Source organism: Pezoporus flaviventris, unplaced genomic scaffold, assembly GCF_033815535.1.
Source record: "Pezoporus flaviventris isolate CSIRO_AGI_PZ_B2104156 unplaced genomic scaffold, CSIRO_AGI_Pfla_v1 ptg000090l, whole genome shotgun sequence".
NCBI lineage: Eukaryota > Metazoa > Chordata > Aves > Psittaciformes > Psittacidae > Pezoporus > Pezoporus flaviventris.
In genome coordinates, this window is record NW_026892638.1 from 1816458 (window position 1) to 1836412 (window position 19955).

General features: G+C 38.9%; 1 protein-coding gene across 1 annotated transcript in view; it reads right to left on the minus strand.

The window, feature by feature from the left end:
- Positions 1-19955, minus strand: part of ANKRD31 (ankyrin repeat domain 31) — a 65522-nt gene that overhangs the window by 34754 nt on the left and 10813 nt on the right. Inside the window, exons 6-12 of the mRNA XM_061475712.1 lie at positions 16282-16911; positions 14607-14884; positions 14162-14286; positions 11429-11608; positions 7029-7171; positions 5283-5427; positions 2829-2890 (exon numbers count right to left, since the gene is read on the minus strand). Coding sequence (XP_061331696.1) covers positions 2829-2890; positions 5283-5427; positions 7029-7171; positions 11429-11608; positions 14162-14286; positions 14607-14884; positions 16282-16911 — 1563 coding nt within the window. The remainder of the gene's footprint in view (positions 1-2828; positions 2891-5282; positions 5428-7028; positions 7172-11428; positions 11609-14161; positions 14287-14606; positions 14885-16281; positions 16912-19955) is intronic.

Here is a 19955-nt window from a genome sequence, read left to right on the forward strand (position 1 = left end):
CAACTGCTATAAAACAGTGGTTGAGCAGCACAAGTTTATTCACAAGTCTTTGGCAAGATAAATTATCTAAGTAATCTAAATTTATTTGGTAAAATTAAGAAATTTAAAAAAGAAAGAATGGAAATTTTATCAAAAGCAATATAGCATTAGCTCTGGTTCTAAATTGAGGGGGTTTTGTCTGTGTATTGAAGGAAATTAAGAACAGGTTGGATGGGGCTTTGACCAACCTCGTCAGTGGACTGGAAGGCGTCCCAGCCCATGGCAGGGGGGGGTGAGAACTAGATGATCTTTAAGGTCCCTTCCAACCCAAACCATTCTATGATTCTATTATCAGATCGGTATTTAGATTCCTGTCACTCAAACTACTACTGTTACTCTGCTTGAGACTAGGTTTATCACTGTCATAACTCTTGACTACCTGCAGTAACTTTAGAACAGGTACATTGTGAGAGGAAGTCAAAGCAAGTTTTGACTGAAAATCAAGTTCTGCTAAATCAGCAGTCTGAGAATGCTGTTCAGACACTTTTTCTCCAGAAACCACTGATGTGGGGCAGTGTAACCTGATAATCTCCTCCCCTGTTACAACAGAAGTCACTGAACCTTCACCAGTTCTACCCTGTTCTTCTGTAAAGAGATGTTCATTGTCACCAGTATTGAATTCGTGTTCCTGTTGCAATTTTGTCTCACTTAGCTCATTTTTCCTACAAATTAACGGGGATACAACAGTTATGATGAGAAATGTCAAGACTGTGGCCTGTTTCATTATGTCCAGCATCAGGGAAATATATTTTCTGCAATTTAACTGTTCCTTGGTTTGTACTTGGATACATGAGGTCCCTCTAACATGAGACACTATTTGTGAATAGTTTAACGCTTGGCTGTAGTCTCTGCTGTAACAATAGCAGATCTGCCCTTTTTAAACTTTTTTTTTTTTTCCCATTTGGTTTCTACCTTCAGAATCCTAAAGAACTTTATTGGTTTTATATTTCACCAAATTTGTTTTTCTGCTTTGCTCATTTTTAGCAGAACTTCCTTTGATGCTTTAGTATTATCATAGAATCACAGAATAGTTAAGGTTGGAAAGGACCTTAAGATCACCTAGTTCCAACCCCCCTGCCATGGGCAGGGACACCTCACACTAAACCGCGTCACCCAAGGCTCTGCCCAACCTGGCCTTGAACACCACCAGGGATAGAGCATTCACAATTTCCTTGGGCAACCCATTCCAGTGCCTCACCACCCTCACAGTAAAGAACTTCTTTCTTATATCCAATGTAAACTTCCCCTGTTTAAGTTTTAACCAGTTACCCCTTGTCCTATCACTACAGTCCCTAATGAAGAATCCCTCCATCACGTTGAATCTGTATTTAATTCTATCTACAAAACAGGCCATATACTTAATTTCATTTTCTAATAAATTGCTTTATTATATTCTAAAACTGTGCTATTATAAAATTAACTGATTTCCTCTGTCTATGTAACTTCCTAAGACAGCAGGACAAGGAAATTAAGCAACTAAGAAATATGAGTATAAAAGGGTAAAAATTAATGTGTGAAATCCAATAATAAATGTTACTGAAGTGCTTTACACTTCTATTTATTTCTGAAAACTGGACCAATTTCAAATTAATGCTCTGCCTTTAAAGAATTAAAACGACGTTGCCTCTCTGGTCGTACACCAGGGTCATATTGCTGGCAAACCTACCTACAATATTTCTAGGAAATCATAAAGAAAGTGAAATAACACAGCAAAACCCTGCAGAATTAACTCATGGCAATCTCAGAAGAAAACTGCTCCAAAGGCCAATGACTACATAGAATTATCCTGTTGATTACTTCGTATCTGGAGATAGAACCAGAACATAAACACTGCAACAGCTCACAGAACTACTGAAATCATTAGTTACACAGCCACAGCAATAGGACTCCCAATTAAATGTTTACAACACCTTCTTCATCAATCAACTAATGTTTCAAATTGTAATCTAAGTCTATACACCAGGAATAATCTTACAACATTTCTAAAGACACTGTAGGCTGCATTACTAAGAATAACAAGGACAGTTTTCATCACTACATAAAATTTCAGAAAGCAAGAATTATGTGACTGTGCACACTTGCACACTACATTATATGTTTCAGATATTACCAGGTATCATTGTTCAAAGAAGAGAAAATGAGAAGAGTACAGCTTTTAATGCAAAAAACTGTTGTGCTATATGCAAACAAACGATGACTCATGTGACTGATCATAGTGTCTTGTCTTCCTGTGAGGCACTAGCTCACACACAGGTCTCATGGCGTAACTGTGAAACCCCTCTGCAAGAACAGTGGCTCCCTAATCTTTTCCTGTTGAAATCCAACACAACCTACTACACAGAGACAAGCTGCAGCTATACTACTGCTTCAAGACAGGCAACATCTTGCAGTTTCAGTCAGGTTTCTGCAAGTACCAGGAGACACTGACATACCATGCTTACTGTAAATTACCTCTGCAGCACCCTCAAAAACTCAGCAAGAACCACTGTCCATGAGAGGCAGCTTATGGTCTCTGCTTTGCATTTTCATAAGGCTGCAGCTTATCCCAAATACAAGTGAGGATCACCAACTGCTTGCCAAATAATTCATGTAGCACTGAATATCACTCTGTTTCAGCCCCGCTGGGTATGAAGCATCTAGTACATTATGTACTAATTTCAAAACACATTTGAGAAACAGTCATCTCCTTTAGTTTACTGAAGACTGCTAGCAAGCCACTAACAGTTCAGCTGTTCAAATTGACAGTTCAACAGTTCAAACTGACATCAGGATTCTTTGTAAAGATGTACCTGATGCAGGTTTATATCCTCTACACTTTCAGCATTTAACATATTCTTTGGATCATCTCCACCTGAAATGAAATATGGAAAGAAACCAGAATTGAAAAGACTAATTCTTTACTTTACATATGTACCATCTTCTGTCCACAGTCCTGTGTGTAACTTAGCACATTTAGCTATCAAAAAAAAAAAAAAAATCAAGCTGTAAAGGTTCTATTAGAACCTAAAAGGTCAGGGAAAGGTACAAAGAAGTGCCACAAGATGAGTCTTGATTAGAGAAGACTGTTGGACACCAGTGGGTCAGTGTGGGCTGTGACAGGTTTAAGTCTAAAAGGAATCCCCAGCCCTCAGACTATTACACACTATTGCTCATCCATGTGGGTGGTTATGAAGCTGCAATGTATCATACCAGGGCCCTGGGACAGTTGGTAGGGGAACTTGGTGCACAGGTAGATTTCCCCTTTATCCTTCCAGTTGTGGGCAGTGACACTGGAAGAAACAGATGAACTCAGTTCATTAATACATGGCCCTGTCACTGGTGTCACTGCCACAGTTTTAGGTTTTTTGATAATGGGATGGTCTGCATGGCAGCAGGCCTGCCAGTGTCAGATGGACCTTTGTCAAAGCAGTACGGGGGTCTTTGCTCATGAGCTAGTGGGGCTCACTGACAACTTTAAATTAGACTTGATAGGGGAGTGGGATAGTATCAGATTTGCCCATGAGAAGCTGTACGATGTCACACCAAGATTAGAGGGATGGGCCTCCCCCTGCTGCTCTGACATGTGCTGAATACAATGGAGCACACCTGAAGTCTTACAGAGATGAGCCAGGGGCTCCTGAGGTAATAGGAGCTAACAGGGAAACACTGGGGAAATACCTTAGGGGAATTAAAGTGTGTTCCTCTAAAAAGGTTACACAGCCTTCAGCAGCTGAAGTGCCTCTATACAAAGCGCAAGCAACAAAAAGGTGGAGTTGAAACCTACTGTGCTGCCAGAAAGCTATGACCTAGTTGCCATTACTGAAACTTGGTGGTATAAATCCTACAACTGGAGTGTGGCTACTGATGGCTACAGGTTGTTCAGAATGAACAGGTGGGGAATGAGGGGTGGAGGGGATGCCCTGGGTTCTGAAGAATAGCCAGAAGCAGGTTGAAAGTTTATGGGTAAGAATTCAAGTCCAATGAAACAAATGGAACCTTGTGTATGTTGTTTATGCCACAAAATCAAGGGGAGCCTATTGACAAAGCCTTTGTATTCCAGCTACAGGAGGGATAACACTCACAAGCCCTCATCCTGCTGGAGGACTTCAGACACCCTGGCATCTGCTGAAAAAGCAGAGTAGCGAGCTGTAGGCAATCCAGTAGATTCCTGGAGTGCACTGAGGATAACTTCCTCAGCCAAGTAATAGGTCTACCACGGAGCATGCAGTACTGCATCTGATGGTCATCAACACAAGTGAGCTAATCAGTAATGTCAAGATTGGAGGCAGCCTGGGTTGCAGAGTTGGAGTGACCATGTACTGGCAGAGTTTGCAGTCCTGGGGAATAAGGGTCAAGAGAAGTGTAAAGTCAGGACTCTTACATTTTATGAAAGAAAAATTCTAGCTGTTCAAGGAGTTAGTCAGTAGGACTAACCTCAGGAAACTGCCTTCGGGGACAAAGGAGCAGAACACAGCTGGCAGATCTTTAAGTATGCTTTCCATAGTGCACAAGAGCTCACAATTCCCAGGTGTAAGAAATCAAGGAGGGATGGCAAGAGACCGGCATGGATAAGTCAAGACCTGCTGGTCAAACTAGAAGGCAAAAAGGAGATGCACAGGCAGCAGATGAAATGACAGGTATTCTCGGAAGAGCACAGGGACACTGCCTGGTTGTGTAGGCGGTCTCTTCTGAACCTTCTTCTCAACTTAGTTCCTAAGACTGTACAAAATCAAACTCTCTCCTTAACCAAAATGTTCACCTACCAACCCCTCACAAAATCATTAGCTATTACCTACAGCAATATTACTCTTGTCCCAGTCCCAAGACTAGCACTTAAGGATAAGCAGTTAAGGCTTGGCAACACCCAAGATCTTGATCTAATCCTATATCCATTTTTTACTTTATGGATCCTTCAAAATTCAGCCTCTATAACAGTTTAGAACCAAATTTTATCTCTACCTGTAAAGCCATACCTCAACAATCAACAAGTCACCATTTTACATTTAGATAGATAACAGCTATTTTGCTTGATATCTTCATTTCAAATTTTAAGGTAGCTCCAGCCCAAGAAAAAGCTCTACCTCTTTATCTGTTTTACTTTGCCAATGTACAGCAACTGTTCTGGGTAACGAGCGCTCACCGGTACTCAGGCATGAGACAGTAAAGCCCATGAAACTACTAGAAGTAATTAAGGAAATACAGTGCAACAGTTGTTCTGAATTTCTCCATTTAGAATGTGGTATGTGAGAATAACTCTATCCTACCTGCTACTGAATTTATTCTGTATTTTGCTACACAGCTTTTAAGCAGTTTCCTCATAGCTGGGTCAGAAGCTTCTTCCAATGCACATTTTCCCACCTCATTTTTTAATAAGGGATCAGCTCCATAAAAAAGTAATAACTTTGCCATCTGGAAAAGGATTTTTTTCAGGTTGTTTATTTTCTGACAGTATTTTCCATACTTCTTCCTTATAAGGGCTTATCTCTCTTGTTGCTCGACAACATGAGCAACTAAAACCAAATCTAAGGCCTAGGACAAATAATGCCTCCCTATTCTAGTTAACAGACCCCCAAGCATTCCCCTAGATGCACCATTATCTTATCATCTTACTATTTTCATGTTTAAAAATTCATTCCAGTTTTTAATATGAAGTTTTCGCAATACATACATGCTAAGAACAGATCAAATAAAAAAGTGTTCAATCCACAGCAAAATCCCTATTAGGCTTCACAGGTTGTCTCAAATCTCGATTTTTTTCAATAAGTAATGTTGAGAACTCTTCCTCCTTAATGAGATCTTTAGCTACACATCACACTTATATGCTCTCCCCCTTAACTATACTATTAGAAAGTCTCTCATACACTTACGATTTTTCTGAAATAAGAAATTAATTTTGCCATATTGTAGGTGCAGAAACAAATAAAGCAGTCAAAAGGTGTATTTCCAGTATACAGTAATAACTTTACTCATAGAAGGCAGCATTGAAAAAAACAGTTCCAAATACCATGTTACCAAAAGCTGTATTAATGAATCACTATCACTATTTTGTTGCTAGTCAGAAGCAATAAAAATTAAGTCTGACAGACCACTGCAGTGATACAGCTATACTGGTTCTGAGGAAATATAGTGCCACCATGTACTACCATTCCCTGTGGATATACCAGCTCATATAACTGTAACACAGCTCTGTGTTGAATGATGTTGGTGCACCCCAAGTGACACAGCTGAGACCAGTGCAAGGACAAAACTTACTACACCCCATCAAAAAAAAAAAAAACCTAACAAAAAGAAAAACCTAAAAAATCTTGGAAATTGGTAAGTATTAGGCAGCATATGAGCACTTCTAGTGCAAGAAACAGCAAGCAGGTGAAAGGGACATGCAGAACTCCTACATAAATCTAGGCCACCTGAGGAACCTCCACAAACAGGCAGAAGCAAACAGTTACAGTCTGAAAGAGGATCCACAATGCAGACACAGGCTTATGAAACCACAGCATTTGGCAACAAAACTCATACTTAATTCAAATTGACTACTCAGTTGACTTCATGTTTAAGACCATACAAAATACAAAGTCATGCCTTCATAACTCTCCATACTATGTGATAATAGACAAAACATGTCTGTGCATGGCTGTGGCTGCATACCATACATGCATGTTTATCAAATAATGAAAAAGTAATTAAAACTTCAGAGGACTGCTCAGGTCATAAATTATTCTGTAAGGTGATTACAGAACAAGTGAAATATTATTAAACAGGAACAATCTATTCCTCAGTGCTTCACCTGTTGTCCCAGACAGTTAGAAAACCAATTGATTTCAGCTTTTGGACAAATCTTGTAAAGCACAGAATGATTTGAACAGAAATTGGGCAGAAAGGACTTGCAAGCTCCTGAATTTATCCATAATCTGAAAAGATCAGCTACGTGTAAAAGGATTACGTGACCTTTTAAGCCCAACAACAATAATTTATACCCCTAAACCATAATTCATGTTCAGTTTGGAATATACCTCATAATGGCCTTCCTTAGCTGCATCTTGCAATGGTGTTACTTGTTCATATCCTCTAGCATCAACATCAGCTCCTGCTTTCAAAAGCTCATTTGCAATCCTGTAGGAGCCTTCCACACTTGCTGTATGTAGTGCAGTCCAGCCTACAAAAAAGAAAAACCTGTATTTCATATTTGTGTGAAATAATTTATAAAAATTTATGTCAGTTTTAGGTTGTCTATTTGATAAATATTTGAGAGAGTATACTGAAAAGGTAAAAACTGTTGTAGGACGACGTGTTTATGAAAAAGTCACAAGGTTTGGTAGATCTCATTCTTTTGTTAAAATTTGCACTTACTGAAGAACCACATGCTGCTGTAACAATATTAGTTTTAGATTTGACAGTTTTGTTATGAAAGAAGAGAATAAAAATTATTTCACCCACATCTTAGTAATTTCTCCCCCAATAAAACATAAGTTCTAAGAAAAGGGAATTTTTTTTTGATAGCACCCTTTTATTTACATAGCCATGCTGAAGAGGGTAAGTGAGACAAAATAATGACCTGGACTCTTTACTGTCAAACAAAAATGTTTTCTAAGTCTACCCAAGAACAGTATGAGTGCCCAAAGAAAGCAATGAAAAATCCTTACTGAAATTCCATATCCATTCCCAGCTATATATAATAAGCCAAGGTATGAGCTTCATGACACACACAACAATTCTATTCCATGAAGGATGGAGTGGATGGATGGATAAAAGATGTAATGTAAGTCTCTGAACTGGGTTATCATAGCCTTGCATCAGCTCCTTAAACATTCACTATGTGACAGTTTTTTGTATGGTGAGAAAAGTAAGGGGAAAAGACAGAAAATTTTCTACGTCCTACCTTCCAGCTCTCAAACCACCATGCCCTCCAGAAGACCATTTTGATTGGCGGACTTACTCTTCAATCATCTCCCATCATCAGAAGGTTGTCTGGGCCTAATTCACATACTAAATATGTTAATTAGTACGTGAATCTGGCTTATTAAGACTGTTTTGCTCCCACTGTGCAAAATTATCTTAATTTCAAACTCCTGAGGATTTTTTATACACCACCCAACTCAGAATATTGTATATATGTATAGAATTGCATTTGTTATGGCCACAGGATGTTGCACCAAGTTGTTAAAAAATCTTGTGCTTTTAGGCTTTGTTCCCAAATGCTTGAAACTCGACGACTAAATTTTAACTACATTGCCTAATGCTGACAGTGCTTCAAGATGAATGGTTTTATAACCGTATAATCTGTAAAACACTTAACTTCCATTTTACAGAGTCTATTTCATTAAAAAACTCTACCAACTCTATGCTCCAGAGCAAAAGCTTGATATGTGTTAAGCAAAGAATAAAAAAGTTTCACTTAGAAGAAAGTACCTATTTCTTCTTCAGTAAAAAAACTATCCTATGTCTGAGATAATAAACGGAAAAATTGAACCTGCAACATGTACAACTGATAGAGTTTAGCAACATCATTCTCTGAGGATACTTTGCGTGCTCCAGACAAAGGCAAAACACAAGTTTCATTGCGACTGTTTTTCAGCTCCCTTAAGTCACTGTGAATTACAACTCAAACTGAGAGCACAGACAGTATGTCCTCCATGTTGTCCATATCCTATGCGCTGATGTCTAGGAAATAAAACAGAGGGAAAAAAACCAACCCAACCCAAAACACAAAAGAACCCAAGAACTCAGTAAGTTACTGTAGCACAAGAATAAGGAAAAATACGAGGCTAAGATATGCACAATCACTGGTGGAGTACTTTCAAGGAAGAGAAAAGGCACAGAAGCAGAATATAATGATCAGAACAATGATTCACAAAGAGCCCAAGATGAAAGTACATTTCAAAGTGGCACAGGTCTGGCAACTCCTGAAGGTATACAAGTTCATGAGACCTGACAAGATGCCTCCATGGGTCTTGTGGGAACCGATGGATGTAGTCGCCAAGCCATCTTCTATCATATTTGAGAAACTGTGGCAGTCTGGTGAAGTTCCTGCTGATTGGAAAAGGGGAAATATAACCCCCATTTTGAAAAAAAAAGTTAAAAATGAACACTCAGGGAACTACAGGCTGGTCAGTCTCACCTCAGTGCCCAGCAAGATCATGGAGTAGATCCTCATGGAAACTACATTAAGGTTTATGGACAATAAGAGGGCAATCGGTGACAGTCAACATGGTTCTACTAAGAGCAAATCATACCTGAACATTTGGTGGCATTCTATGGAATTACTGGATAAGGAAAGAGAGACTGACATCATCTACCTGGATGTGCAAGGCATTTCACACTGTCCTGCACAGCATCCTTGTCTCTAAATTGGAGAGGCATGGATTTGATGGATGGAGCACCCAGTAGATAAAGAATTGGCTGGATGGTCGCACTCAAAGAGTTATGGTCAACAGCTCAATGTCCAAGTGGAGATCAGTGATGAGTGGTATTCCTCAGGGGTAGGTACTGAACTGGTGCTTTTCAGCATCTTTGTTGGTAACATGGACAGTGGGATTGAGTGCACCCTCAGCCAGCTTGCCGATGACACCAAGCCGTGTGGTTCAGTTGATACACTGAAGGGAAGTGATGGGATACAGAGGGACCCTGACAGGCTTAAGAAATGGGCCAATGCCAACCTCATGAAGTTCAACAAGGCCAAGTGAATGGTCCTGCACCTGCGTTGGGAAAATCCCAGGCACAACTTCAGACTGGGCGTGGACTGGATTGACAGCAGCCCTGAGGAGATGGACTTGGGGGTGCTGGTTGACAAGAAGCTCAACACGACCCAGCAACATGCACTTGCAGCCCAGAAAGCCAACCATGTGTTGGGCTGCAGCAAAAGGATCGTGACATTAGGGAGAAATGAGGGTGGTGAAACACCAAAACAGGTTGCCTAGAAAAGCTGCGGCTGCCCTATCCCTGGCAGTGTTCAAAGCCAGGCTTGATGGTACTTTGACCAACCTAGTCTAGTGGAAGGTGTCCCCTGCCTGTGGCAGAAGGGTTGGAAGCAGATGAGCTTTAAGGTCCTTTCCAACACAAACCATTCTATGATTCTGTGGTTCTGTACTTCTTTCTGACTACACCTTCTATACTAACAAAAGAAGTTGGGCTAGGTCAGCCTCTCACCTTTTCAAGGAGTTCAACTAAAACAAATTTTGCACAGTTGTGCTCCTTTTGCACCAAAAAGTAACTGCCAGAGTCTGGGCAATGAAGAAAAAGTGGCCTGGCAAAATGTGCAAAGGCAAAAAAGGAAGTATCTGTGAGGCCAAAAACTGAAACCAGTGCACTTTAGTACACTTGACCACAGAGGCTGCAACTTAACCCACACTAGCAACGCTTCTCTGACATCAGCAGGTGGCTTTGAAACCATTACAAAAATACTTTCTTATCTACATTCTAGCACAAGTTAACACACATTACCAGTCACTTTTAGCTTTAATGCCTGAGACCTATGCTGCTACCCAATCCATCTCAATATTTTCCAAAAGACAAAGATTTTCTATCTTAATTTTGGTCTGTTATATGCCCACATTATGCAACAGCATTCAACTGCAGAACACTTTTTTGTTGTTGCTGTTCCCACAGAACAGTTGTGAAATCCTAGCCACTGCACTAGATGGAAACATTCTCAGAATGACTCAAAAGTTTTCTACCAAATGAGCCAACTGTCTGTGAATCCATTTTCTCTATTGTTATGGAAGTTTAGAGAGCATAAAGGATGAGACATGGAACTGCAAAAGAAGGAACAACAGTTTTACATTTGAAACAATCAGTTGATACTTTAGGGTCTGGCAATGTCTTTGACAGAGTATCACAAGTGAAGCCAGATAAAGTGAACTGCTTCAACCAAATGTTCACAGCTGGCCACTACTTGTCATTCTTTTTTTTCTTTTTTGTGCCAAAGATGAAGTAAAAATGCAAAATTCCAACTACTCAGAACTTTACAAGATCAAAGCAGTGTGAAATTCTGAAGCTACAACTTCCTTTAAGATCCAAGGAACAAAATCACAGACTCTGAAAAAGTAAACTGGAAAACTAAAATCTTGGCATTTCAAGTTGCCACTGAAAAGGACAAAAAAAAATTAAAAACATTACACTGATTATTTAACTAAGGGACTGTTTTGTGATAAAAATGAACAGGATTGTTGAATGAAGGCTATATAAACTCAACTGCATCACTTTGTAATTTTTTTAAGTGCTTACTTTCTCCATGAACTTTTTTTTAAATATACTTTTATACATAGGTCAATTACCAAGTTAAACTAATAAAAATTTAATAATCTACTGACTAGCCACAAACCTAGTGTCTTGTCTGCTGCAAAGATTCATAATACGCACTTTTTACTGGTAGGTACTTGTTTTGAAATAGTATTTTGACACAACTGCAACTTACCAGCATAATCCTGAATGTTTACATTTCCACCGGCTTTTATTATGTTATGTACAAGGTCTACATCCTGATGAAAAACAGCCCTATGCAGTAAGGTTTCACCATATAGATTCCTCCTATGGATGACTGAAAGTGATGTGGGGCAAACTGGATTTACAGAATTCCTACCAAAGGCTTCTTGTCCTGAAAAATAATGCAAAAGATCTGTGAAACAGAAAAATATCTTTCCTCTCTTGTTTTCAGCTTGCATTAAAGTTAGTAAATGAGCCTTCTGGAGAAAAAAATGGTCCCTCAATCTAGTAGAAACAAGTATCTCAAAAAAATATTATCAGTTAAATAGTAATACTATTCAATAAAAGATGTCATAGTGAATTTCACAACAAAACAACTGAAATTCAATGCACAGAAATATGACTTTGTAGAAGTGTGTCCCTTTTAATGACATTTTCTCAAAGTGCATTGTTTCCCACTGGATAATAAAATTGCTATTCTAGGTTACAATTAATTACAAGACATGTATTTCAATAGCTAGTAAGTTATTCAGTATTTCTTCTTTTCTTAAATACAATTTTTATCAGCCATTTTTTGGTATTCATTTCTATTTCAAAACCTCCACTTTGCGAGCAAGGAATATTTACACTATGATAGTGATTGAGATTAGCTTCCTCGGATTATTTTTACCCATTACTGAACAACCAGTTCAGCCATTTCTGCAATGAGCAAAAGCAACAGTTGTTTGGGAATATGAGGTCTAAATGCAAAAAAACCAAAATGTAGAAAGATACTATTTTTAATTTTCAGCTTATTGTTTTACAAACAAATATGATTTCCCATTATGCACTCATTACAGTTTTTTAGCTTGGGTTAAATTATTTCCAATACATATATGAGCTGTTCTCTATTGCACCAGCAGTGCTATCCCAGCATACCCTCATGCTGTGGAGAAGAGCATCCTGGCTACTTCCTCTTCTGAAAAATAGAGAGGGAAGAAAGAAGGGAGGAAAGAAAGAACAATGCATAGTCTAGGCCATTAATTCATTTACTAATGAAAAAACTTGGGACAGTAGGCTATATATACTGCTTCTCTCCACTTCTGTAGATCTGGCTCACTAGCCCTAATACTCCATCTTCTGGGTGTCAGAAACAGCCGTCTTAAGTATGACCTTACAAACTCACAGTTTTCCTTGAGCTGTAACTCAGAAAGCCTGATGTCTCTGCTGGTTTGCACATCGTCATATACTGTGAGCTCAGATTAAGTTCTTGTCTCTGTGTAGATTTTTAGATTCTAATAGGTATGAGTTTATCGAGGACCTTTCCTCAGTTAACCACATGGACAGTCCTCCTCTCCTCTACCTGTCCAGCTTTGCACGACCTTAATCATTTAAGATACTGCATTCCCTAGTCAAAGCTGGTCAAAACCTGCCAAGCAGCTCAGGAGGCATTAAACCACAGGCATATTCAGAACAAGGCAGAGTTGTGTGTTACACTCAATCTAATTTAACCTGTTACTTTGCCAGGACCTATTTCCCATCACTTCTGCCCTGCCTTCCTGATGTCTGACTGTGCAAAACAAGTGGAGCTTGCTGATCCAAACTGACCTTTTTCATGGGGTTGGTTTTTCCTCAGTGAATGACCAAATTAAGACGACTCACAAACTTGACTGCTAGATCTGATGTGAAAGGAAGGTAAACTTGCTAGACTGGATTAGTATGAAGCTACCTCTACAGGCAGTGCAACTCCTTTTGTAGAAATCATGCTAAAAACCCAACAGCTTGTTTTCTGAGTGGGAATTAGTAAGTCAATTTGAAATAGATGAGCAGTTAGTCATACAACTTTAAATCTCATAAAAACAGTGCTTCCACTGGGAGTAATTAACACCCTGTAAAAGAAAAGGTTTGTCAATTTGAGGTAGAATTACTCATATGCTGTAAGATCCAAGATGTAGCTGTTACGGTTCAAATACTTCCAAACTTTGCAAGCTGTTTAAATGATTGCAGGTGCACAGACAAATCTAGACTGAGTGGGCTTAAAAAAAAAACAAACACCTTCTAAGACCCCAGTCTTAAAGGCTCTGGAATGAGCACTTAAGTGAGAAAATTCTGTATTCTGCTACACACTTCCTCTCTGAGGCAATGAATTTCTCTGCATGCATCTTCAAAGGATGAAAAATTGCAATCTTTCTCTCTGAGAAAGCACACTGTAAGGAAAAATACTTCAAAAGAGTGCTCCGTGATTGTTGTAGTGAAGTCCTTATAATGCTATATTTGAAACAGACAACGTAACATCAGGCATTCAAAATAGGAAGAATTGGTTTGAATAGGTCAGTTCTTGAGTATGGCAATGCCCTCAGAATGATGTCGCACACAGAACACTAGATTTCAGAAGGATTTATAAACGTATATTAGGATCTACATTTTCACTCTGCATGAAAACATTTCTCCTCTGCTTTTCAGAATACATCATTTTTTTTCATATAAAAAGCTGTGATAAAAACTGCATCCTGAAAAAGACTCATGATTCTTAAGGAGTTTAATAATAAACTCCTTAAGAAAAAACTGTTAGGTTGCCAATATGTAGATTTAAATGACAGAGAGAAATTATCAATAATTTTAATTATTAAAATGAATTTTTATACCATCCTTTTAAAATAAACCCATGTCCCAATATATTGGAAATTTTATGAATTATATTTGATTCAGTATAGTTGTTCAAATAAAAAATCAACAGATATCTTACTCAGTTTGTTTTCGATTCTCTTGCTCCTTCTTCTCTGCTTAACTTCACTATCCTCATTCAGAGTTATTTCTCGGTATACGTTTGTTTCTAGATCCTGCTTATCTTCAGTAGATTCATGAATTTCACTGACAAGAGATTTGCTTAGAATCAACAAAAACATATAATTCTCCATACAAATCTATATTCTCTATATAAATCTATATATGAGAGATAAAAACATCAATATATTTGATTTTTAAAGGAAGTCTGTAATAGCATGCAAGTGTACAGGCTAACCTAGGTACTACTGAAAAAAGGAGAAAGAAAAGAACTTCCAGATCTCCAAATAAAAAGGTACCTTTTACCTTTTCATCATTTATAGTCACTTACATGAGGAATGAGTACTCTGTATGTTACATTAATTTAAAAAACGAATTTAAGAATATTATGCACAATTTTGTCATACTCAAAATCCTTAGCTTTGTTTCTTCTGATACTGCCACTGTGAGACATTCTCTGCTGAGTTTCTTCAAGCATTTGGCAGTGACTGGAAATAGGAGCTCTGCACTCTCTTGAGGAGGTCTCGCCCAACTGTATTGCTTTCCTTGATGTTGTTTGGGCTGCTTCTGCACATGCGGCAGCATTCGCAGAATGTGCACTTCCCTGAACAGTTTGCTTTTCACTAGAGGTGGCACCCCAGTAATTTGAAGTTACTTCTTTCTCTCTTTGCTGATCACCCACAGGCTATAACAAAAAGTAAACGTTACAAGGAACTGGTAGCACGCAGTTAGAGCAAGGGTGGTATATACAGGAGCTCCAAGAACATTGTCTTATACATATACTCACAAAACCCAGAGGGGTTGCTTAACCAAATAACTGGAATTCTACAGAGACAACAGAGAGAGGCTGCCAAAGGAGAAGCACTCCTAAAGTAGTATGTGCCCCTGGCAGAATTAGGCAAGAAAATCTGGATACTCAGAATGAAAACTTGAGCAACAAATCTAGACTGGCTGACAGTAAACAAAAGCTGTTACTATCTGAAAGATATTTGGTTGGACGTATGAAATGACTTAACAGATTCATTTCACCTTCCTACGGACATGAGCTCCTGTCCTAAAAAATAAAGTGATATTTAAGATGTCTTAAACTAGCCCATTTTATCTCACTCTTGCACAAACCTAGATATGTGCACAAGATCAGGAACTATGTCTCACTTAAGGTTCAGTAACTTCCACCTAAGATGTTACTTCTAAAGTCATACCATACCTGAGCGACAGCCACCACAGATGAGATTCACTTCACTTACCTTCAGCCTTCTAAAAGCCAGGTATCTAGACAACACTAACATCCTTGTTACCCCTACCACTAGTGAAGAGGAAGAGTTACTTTCAGATATGATGGTAATTCACATTGTCCTTAGTTGTGCAAAGGGGAGCCTAAATGACTGGTATACACCAGAGGCTTATCTTTAATAGTCAGGAAGAGAAAGCCCACCCTGAAGATCACATGGCAGCTAATTTGAGTATATTCACTGTTTTAGTCAGCAGAGTGTGACGTGCTGCAAAGTATCACTCAAGCTGCTGAAACCTGTGTACTCATTAGCTCATTACACACTTCAGTAATGCTGAAAGCTCTTAGCACACACCCTCAGCAAACATGCATACTAGCTCTTTCACGTGATGTGGGAGAACTTGTTAGTCCTTTCTTGAGACATAGATGAAAATGGAGGATTTGATGATTAATTCTTTTAAATGACACATTCTACAGATGTGGTCCCTCCAGGTCCAGAGATGATATGGGTCTTTGGAACTTTCCTTCTAGAGAACATGAGATACGGAACAGGTACAGAGGCACCAGGAGGTTTTGAAACTTTTATGCTGATTATAGATTTCCACATCAGTCACTGAATTAACTTTTCTGGGATTTCCCATCCCAGCAAGCTCAGACATTTTTGTAACATCAATATCAAAACAAGAAAAATGCTACTGGATTTTTAAACAAAAAAAAAATTCAAATGTATTTAACATGTAAATTACTGATGCTAGTTTATTCTTTACTGATTCACAACCCCAAGTAATCTGGCTGTTCTATATTTCATGATAAACATGTTTTTTCAAGCATTAATTAAACTGTGTATATACTTGCTCATTTGTTGTCCTCTGCAAGTCAGATCCTCTTACGGCTTTTATTTCTTCCATCTGAATTTTAGCAAGTTGAGGCTCAGTCCTGTTTGTTATTTGCGTACAGTCATCACCTAATTGGAGAATACTAGGTTCTGAATTTAACTGCTCTTCCTCTGTGTTAAGCTGTGTCTCATTTGGCAGTACAGGAGATCCTGACATGGCATTCAGAGCCATTACAAGTTCTACTGGCAGTGCACCACTGCTCTCATCTGGTGATGAATCAATGGAACAGAAATGACCTAAATCGTCAGGCAATGGGTTTATCATTTTAAGATTCTCAGAATCACTGAGGGATCCCAACAAATCAGTAATTTCAAGATCACTAGTGTCTATATTCAGTTCAGTGAATGCTTCCATGAAAATCTTCCCTACAGATGTCAATGAAAGATGTGTATCATCATCATGGGAATGTTCTTTTACTGTGTTATCCATGTCAGAAGTGGTCATGGAGGTTCCCTGGCAATCTTCTGAAATATATGGAAATGTATGTTGTGATGTCTGCTCGTTTGGAACCCTTATCATATCCTCCAGGACATCTAGACAAACGCTTACTTCTGGAGGGAGATCTTCATTTAATTTCTGTGAAATCTAAACATTTAAAAAAATGTTTATAAAAAGCAATGGAACAAATCTTTCTGAAAAGCATGTCATTAACATTCACTTGAGAAGTAATCCATATAAATACATGTATTTTGTTTGCAATTTTTGTGCAAACTACAAGACTTATAGCCTTCCTCAGAATTCATACAATTTCTCAACAAGGGTCAGAATGAGGTCTCAGTTTCAAAAGTAGAGCACCTTAGCTGTTTACTTCCCTAGCAGTGAAAATCCAGAGTAAGAGAGACTAAATCTTTCATAAAACCAAAGATATTATGTCATTGCCAATGACCCGAGGGTATTAAAGGGCTTCAAAAAAAGGCATTATGTGTCACCCAGAAATAATGAAAGTTAACATATTCACAATAATATAAAAAGCATGGTTAGTAAAACACAATGTATGAGTTTTGAGTATGTGATTATGTGGATCCCACACAGGTATGGAGCATTTCTGCTTCACAAGCTTGAGTTCAAAACTTTAGGTATATGTTTGGAGGCTGCACATTTGAGTTTCCACAATACAGAATTGTGAAATACAATTACAGAATACAGAACCACAAAACCATACCTGCTCTTGGAAAAGTAATACCACTACTGTTTTTCTTAATACTCTGAGCTGCTTTCAACAGGTTCATCCATTTTTAAACCAATTAGTAGCTTTTTTGACTTTTTCTTATCCCTGGTCCAAATACTTCTGCAGAAAATCAGATGCCTCAGCAGAACTAAACTGTATTTTTTTCTAGATAACATTTGTATATAATAGTGCTGTTGTTTAGTAATATTTGATCTTAAGGAAATCTATTTCAATACATTTTTAGACTCTTGCTGCCAGCAAGTGGCAATACTGGTCACTGCAAGAATCCTTTAACCACTGATAATGTAATTTTGATAAAGCTCACACACAGTAGAACAGAAAGGGCAGAAATCTGACAGCACTAACTCACATTCAGTTTGTAAGCCATTGTAAACTCCTGACTCTTGTTGAAAATTATTTCCTAGTTTTCTATTTCCTAACTTGCACCTGTGCAGCTAATTGTTCTTTTTTTAAGTACTGATTACTTCTTACTTCATTGTATTGAATTATAGTCTTTTTGGACTACATCTCTAATTTGTGCAGGCTTTAGACAACTGGGAAAAAAAAACAACCCACTGGCATGACTTTCTGTACTTGGAGAACCATGGTATAAACAGCATGTATGTACATCACAAATCTCCTAAGAAAAGGGTTCAACACATTTGCTGAAGGGCAGGTGAAACATACATTTATATTAATGCAGAAGTATCACACAGGCATAAATGAAATCCAACACTTAAAATGTGACTGGCGTTCACAAAACCCCCGCTATCCTCACATGTTAATTATTCCCTTAATCCAGGCACAGATCCTACTGACCTTCTGGCATCGGTCCAGAATCTCTTATTTCTTCATCTTACCCAGTTAGCATACACTGGTAACAGCTGAGCATGGCCACAGTCAATGCCAGCCTCAGCTGATGCAGAATAACACACTAGACGAAGCATGTGGACAGAGAAGTCAAACACAGCTTTCATAAAAAAAAAAAAAATTTTACTTGTCTGTGAATATAAAAAGTGTGTGTTAATAAACTCACTGCAACGAAGGCCAGCGAGCAAGCCAGGCTTACCCAAGCCTTAGATATCCACCTCTCCTTGCGCACTGCAGGAGCAAGCTTCAATGTGGCCTGTCAGTTCCAGCAGATGTCACTGTATTCACATCAATGCAAGGAACTTTTTTTCCATGTGTTTTGAGAACAATTAAAAAGTTAATCGAGAAATCAGTGGCTGTTTAGCGTCACAGACTGTGGCTTTCAAATGTTACTGGACTGACTAATACTGAAGCATAAATAATAAGGATGTAGTGGAAATGTTAAGTGGACTCTATCTGCCAGCTTGGAGTCAAAACAGCAGAGGAATTTAGCCTTTCAATACACAGATGTAAGAGAATCAGTGTAAGAGTTAAGGTGTCAGAAAGATCAACATTATCATCTGAGCTGAAGATTACTTCTATATAGTGGGACATGAGGGATGCACAGAGAACCACAGAACTGTTAAGGCTGGAAAGGACCTCTTGAGATCATCTAGTCCAGCCCTGCTGCCCAAGCAGTGCCAGCTGCAGCAGGTTGCATAGGACCACATCCAGTCAGGTTCTGAGTATCTATGGAAGATGGAAATGCACAAGGTTTCTGTGCAACCTGTTTCAGTGTCTGGCTACCCTCACAATTAAAAAGTGGGTTTTTTTTGGTTTGGGTTTTTTTTTTTTTTTCAGATGGTATTTCTTTCTTTTTTGTTTCCATTGATTGTTCTCTCTGGGCAGTACTGAGAAGTCCAGCTCTCTCATCTTCATTCTTTCCTGTCAGGTGTTCATACATATTGGCAAGATCTCCTTGAGCCCACTCTCTTCCAGCATGAACAGTTCTAGCTTTCTTGGCCTGTCCTCATACAAAAGATCATAGAATGGTTTGGGTTAGAAGAGACCTTCAAAGGTCATCTAGTCCAAACCCTCTGCAATGATCAGGAACGTCTTCAACTAGAGCAGACTGCTCAGAGCCCTGTCCAATCTGACCTTCAGTGTTTTCAGGGATGAGGCATCAGCCAGTTCTCTGGGCAATCTGTTCCAATGTTTCATCACCTTCATTGTAAAAAACATCTTCATTATATCTAGTCTGGATCTACTTTCCTTTCGTTTAAAACTGGACCCTGCAACAGGCCCTACTAAAAACTCTGTCCCATCTTTCCTATCAGCCCCCTTCGAATACTCTGTAACATGCTCCTGGAGCCTTCTCTTCTGCCGGCTGAACAATCCCAGCTTCCTCAGCCTGCCTTCACAGGAGAGCTGTTCCACCCCTCTTCATCTCTGTGGCCCTCCTCTGGACTCAGTCCAACAGGTCCATGTCTTTCCTGGGCTGAGGACTCCAGAATTGAACACAGCACTCCAGGTGAGGTCTTACAAGTACTAGTACTCCCAAGCCCTCCTCCCCAGGGCTGCTCTAAATCCCTTCATCCCCCAGCCTGTACTG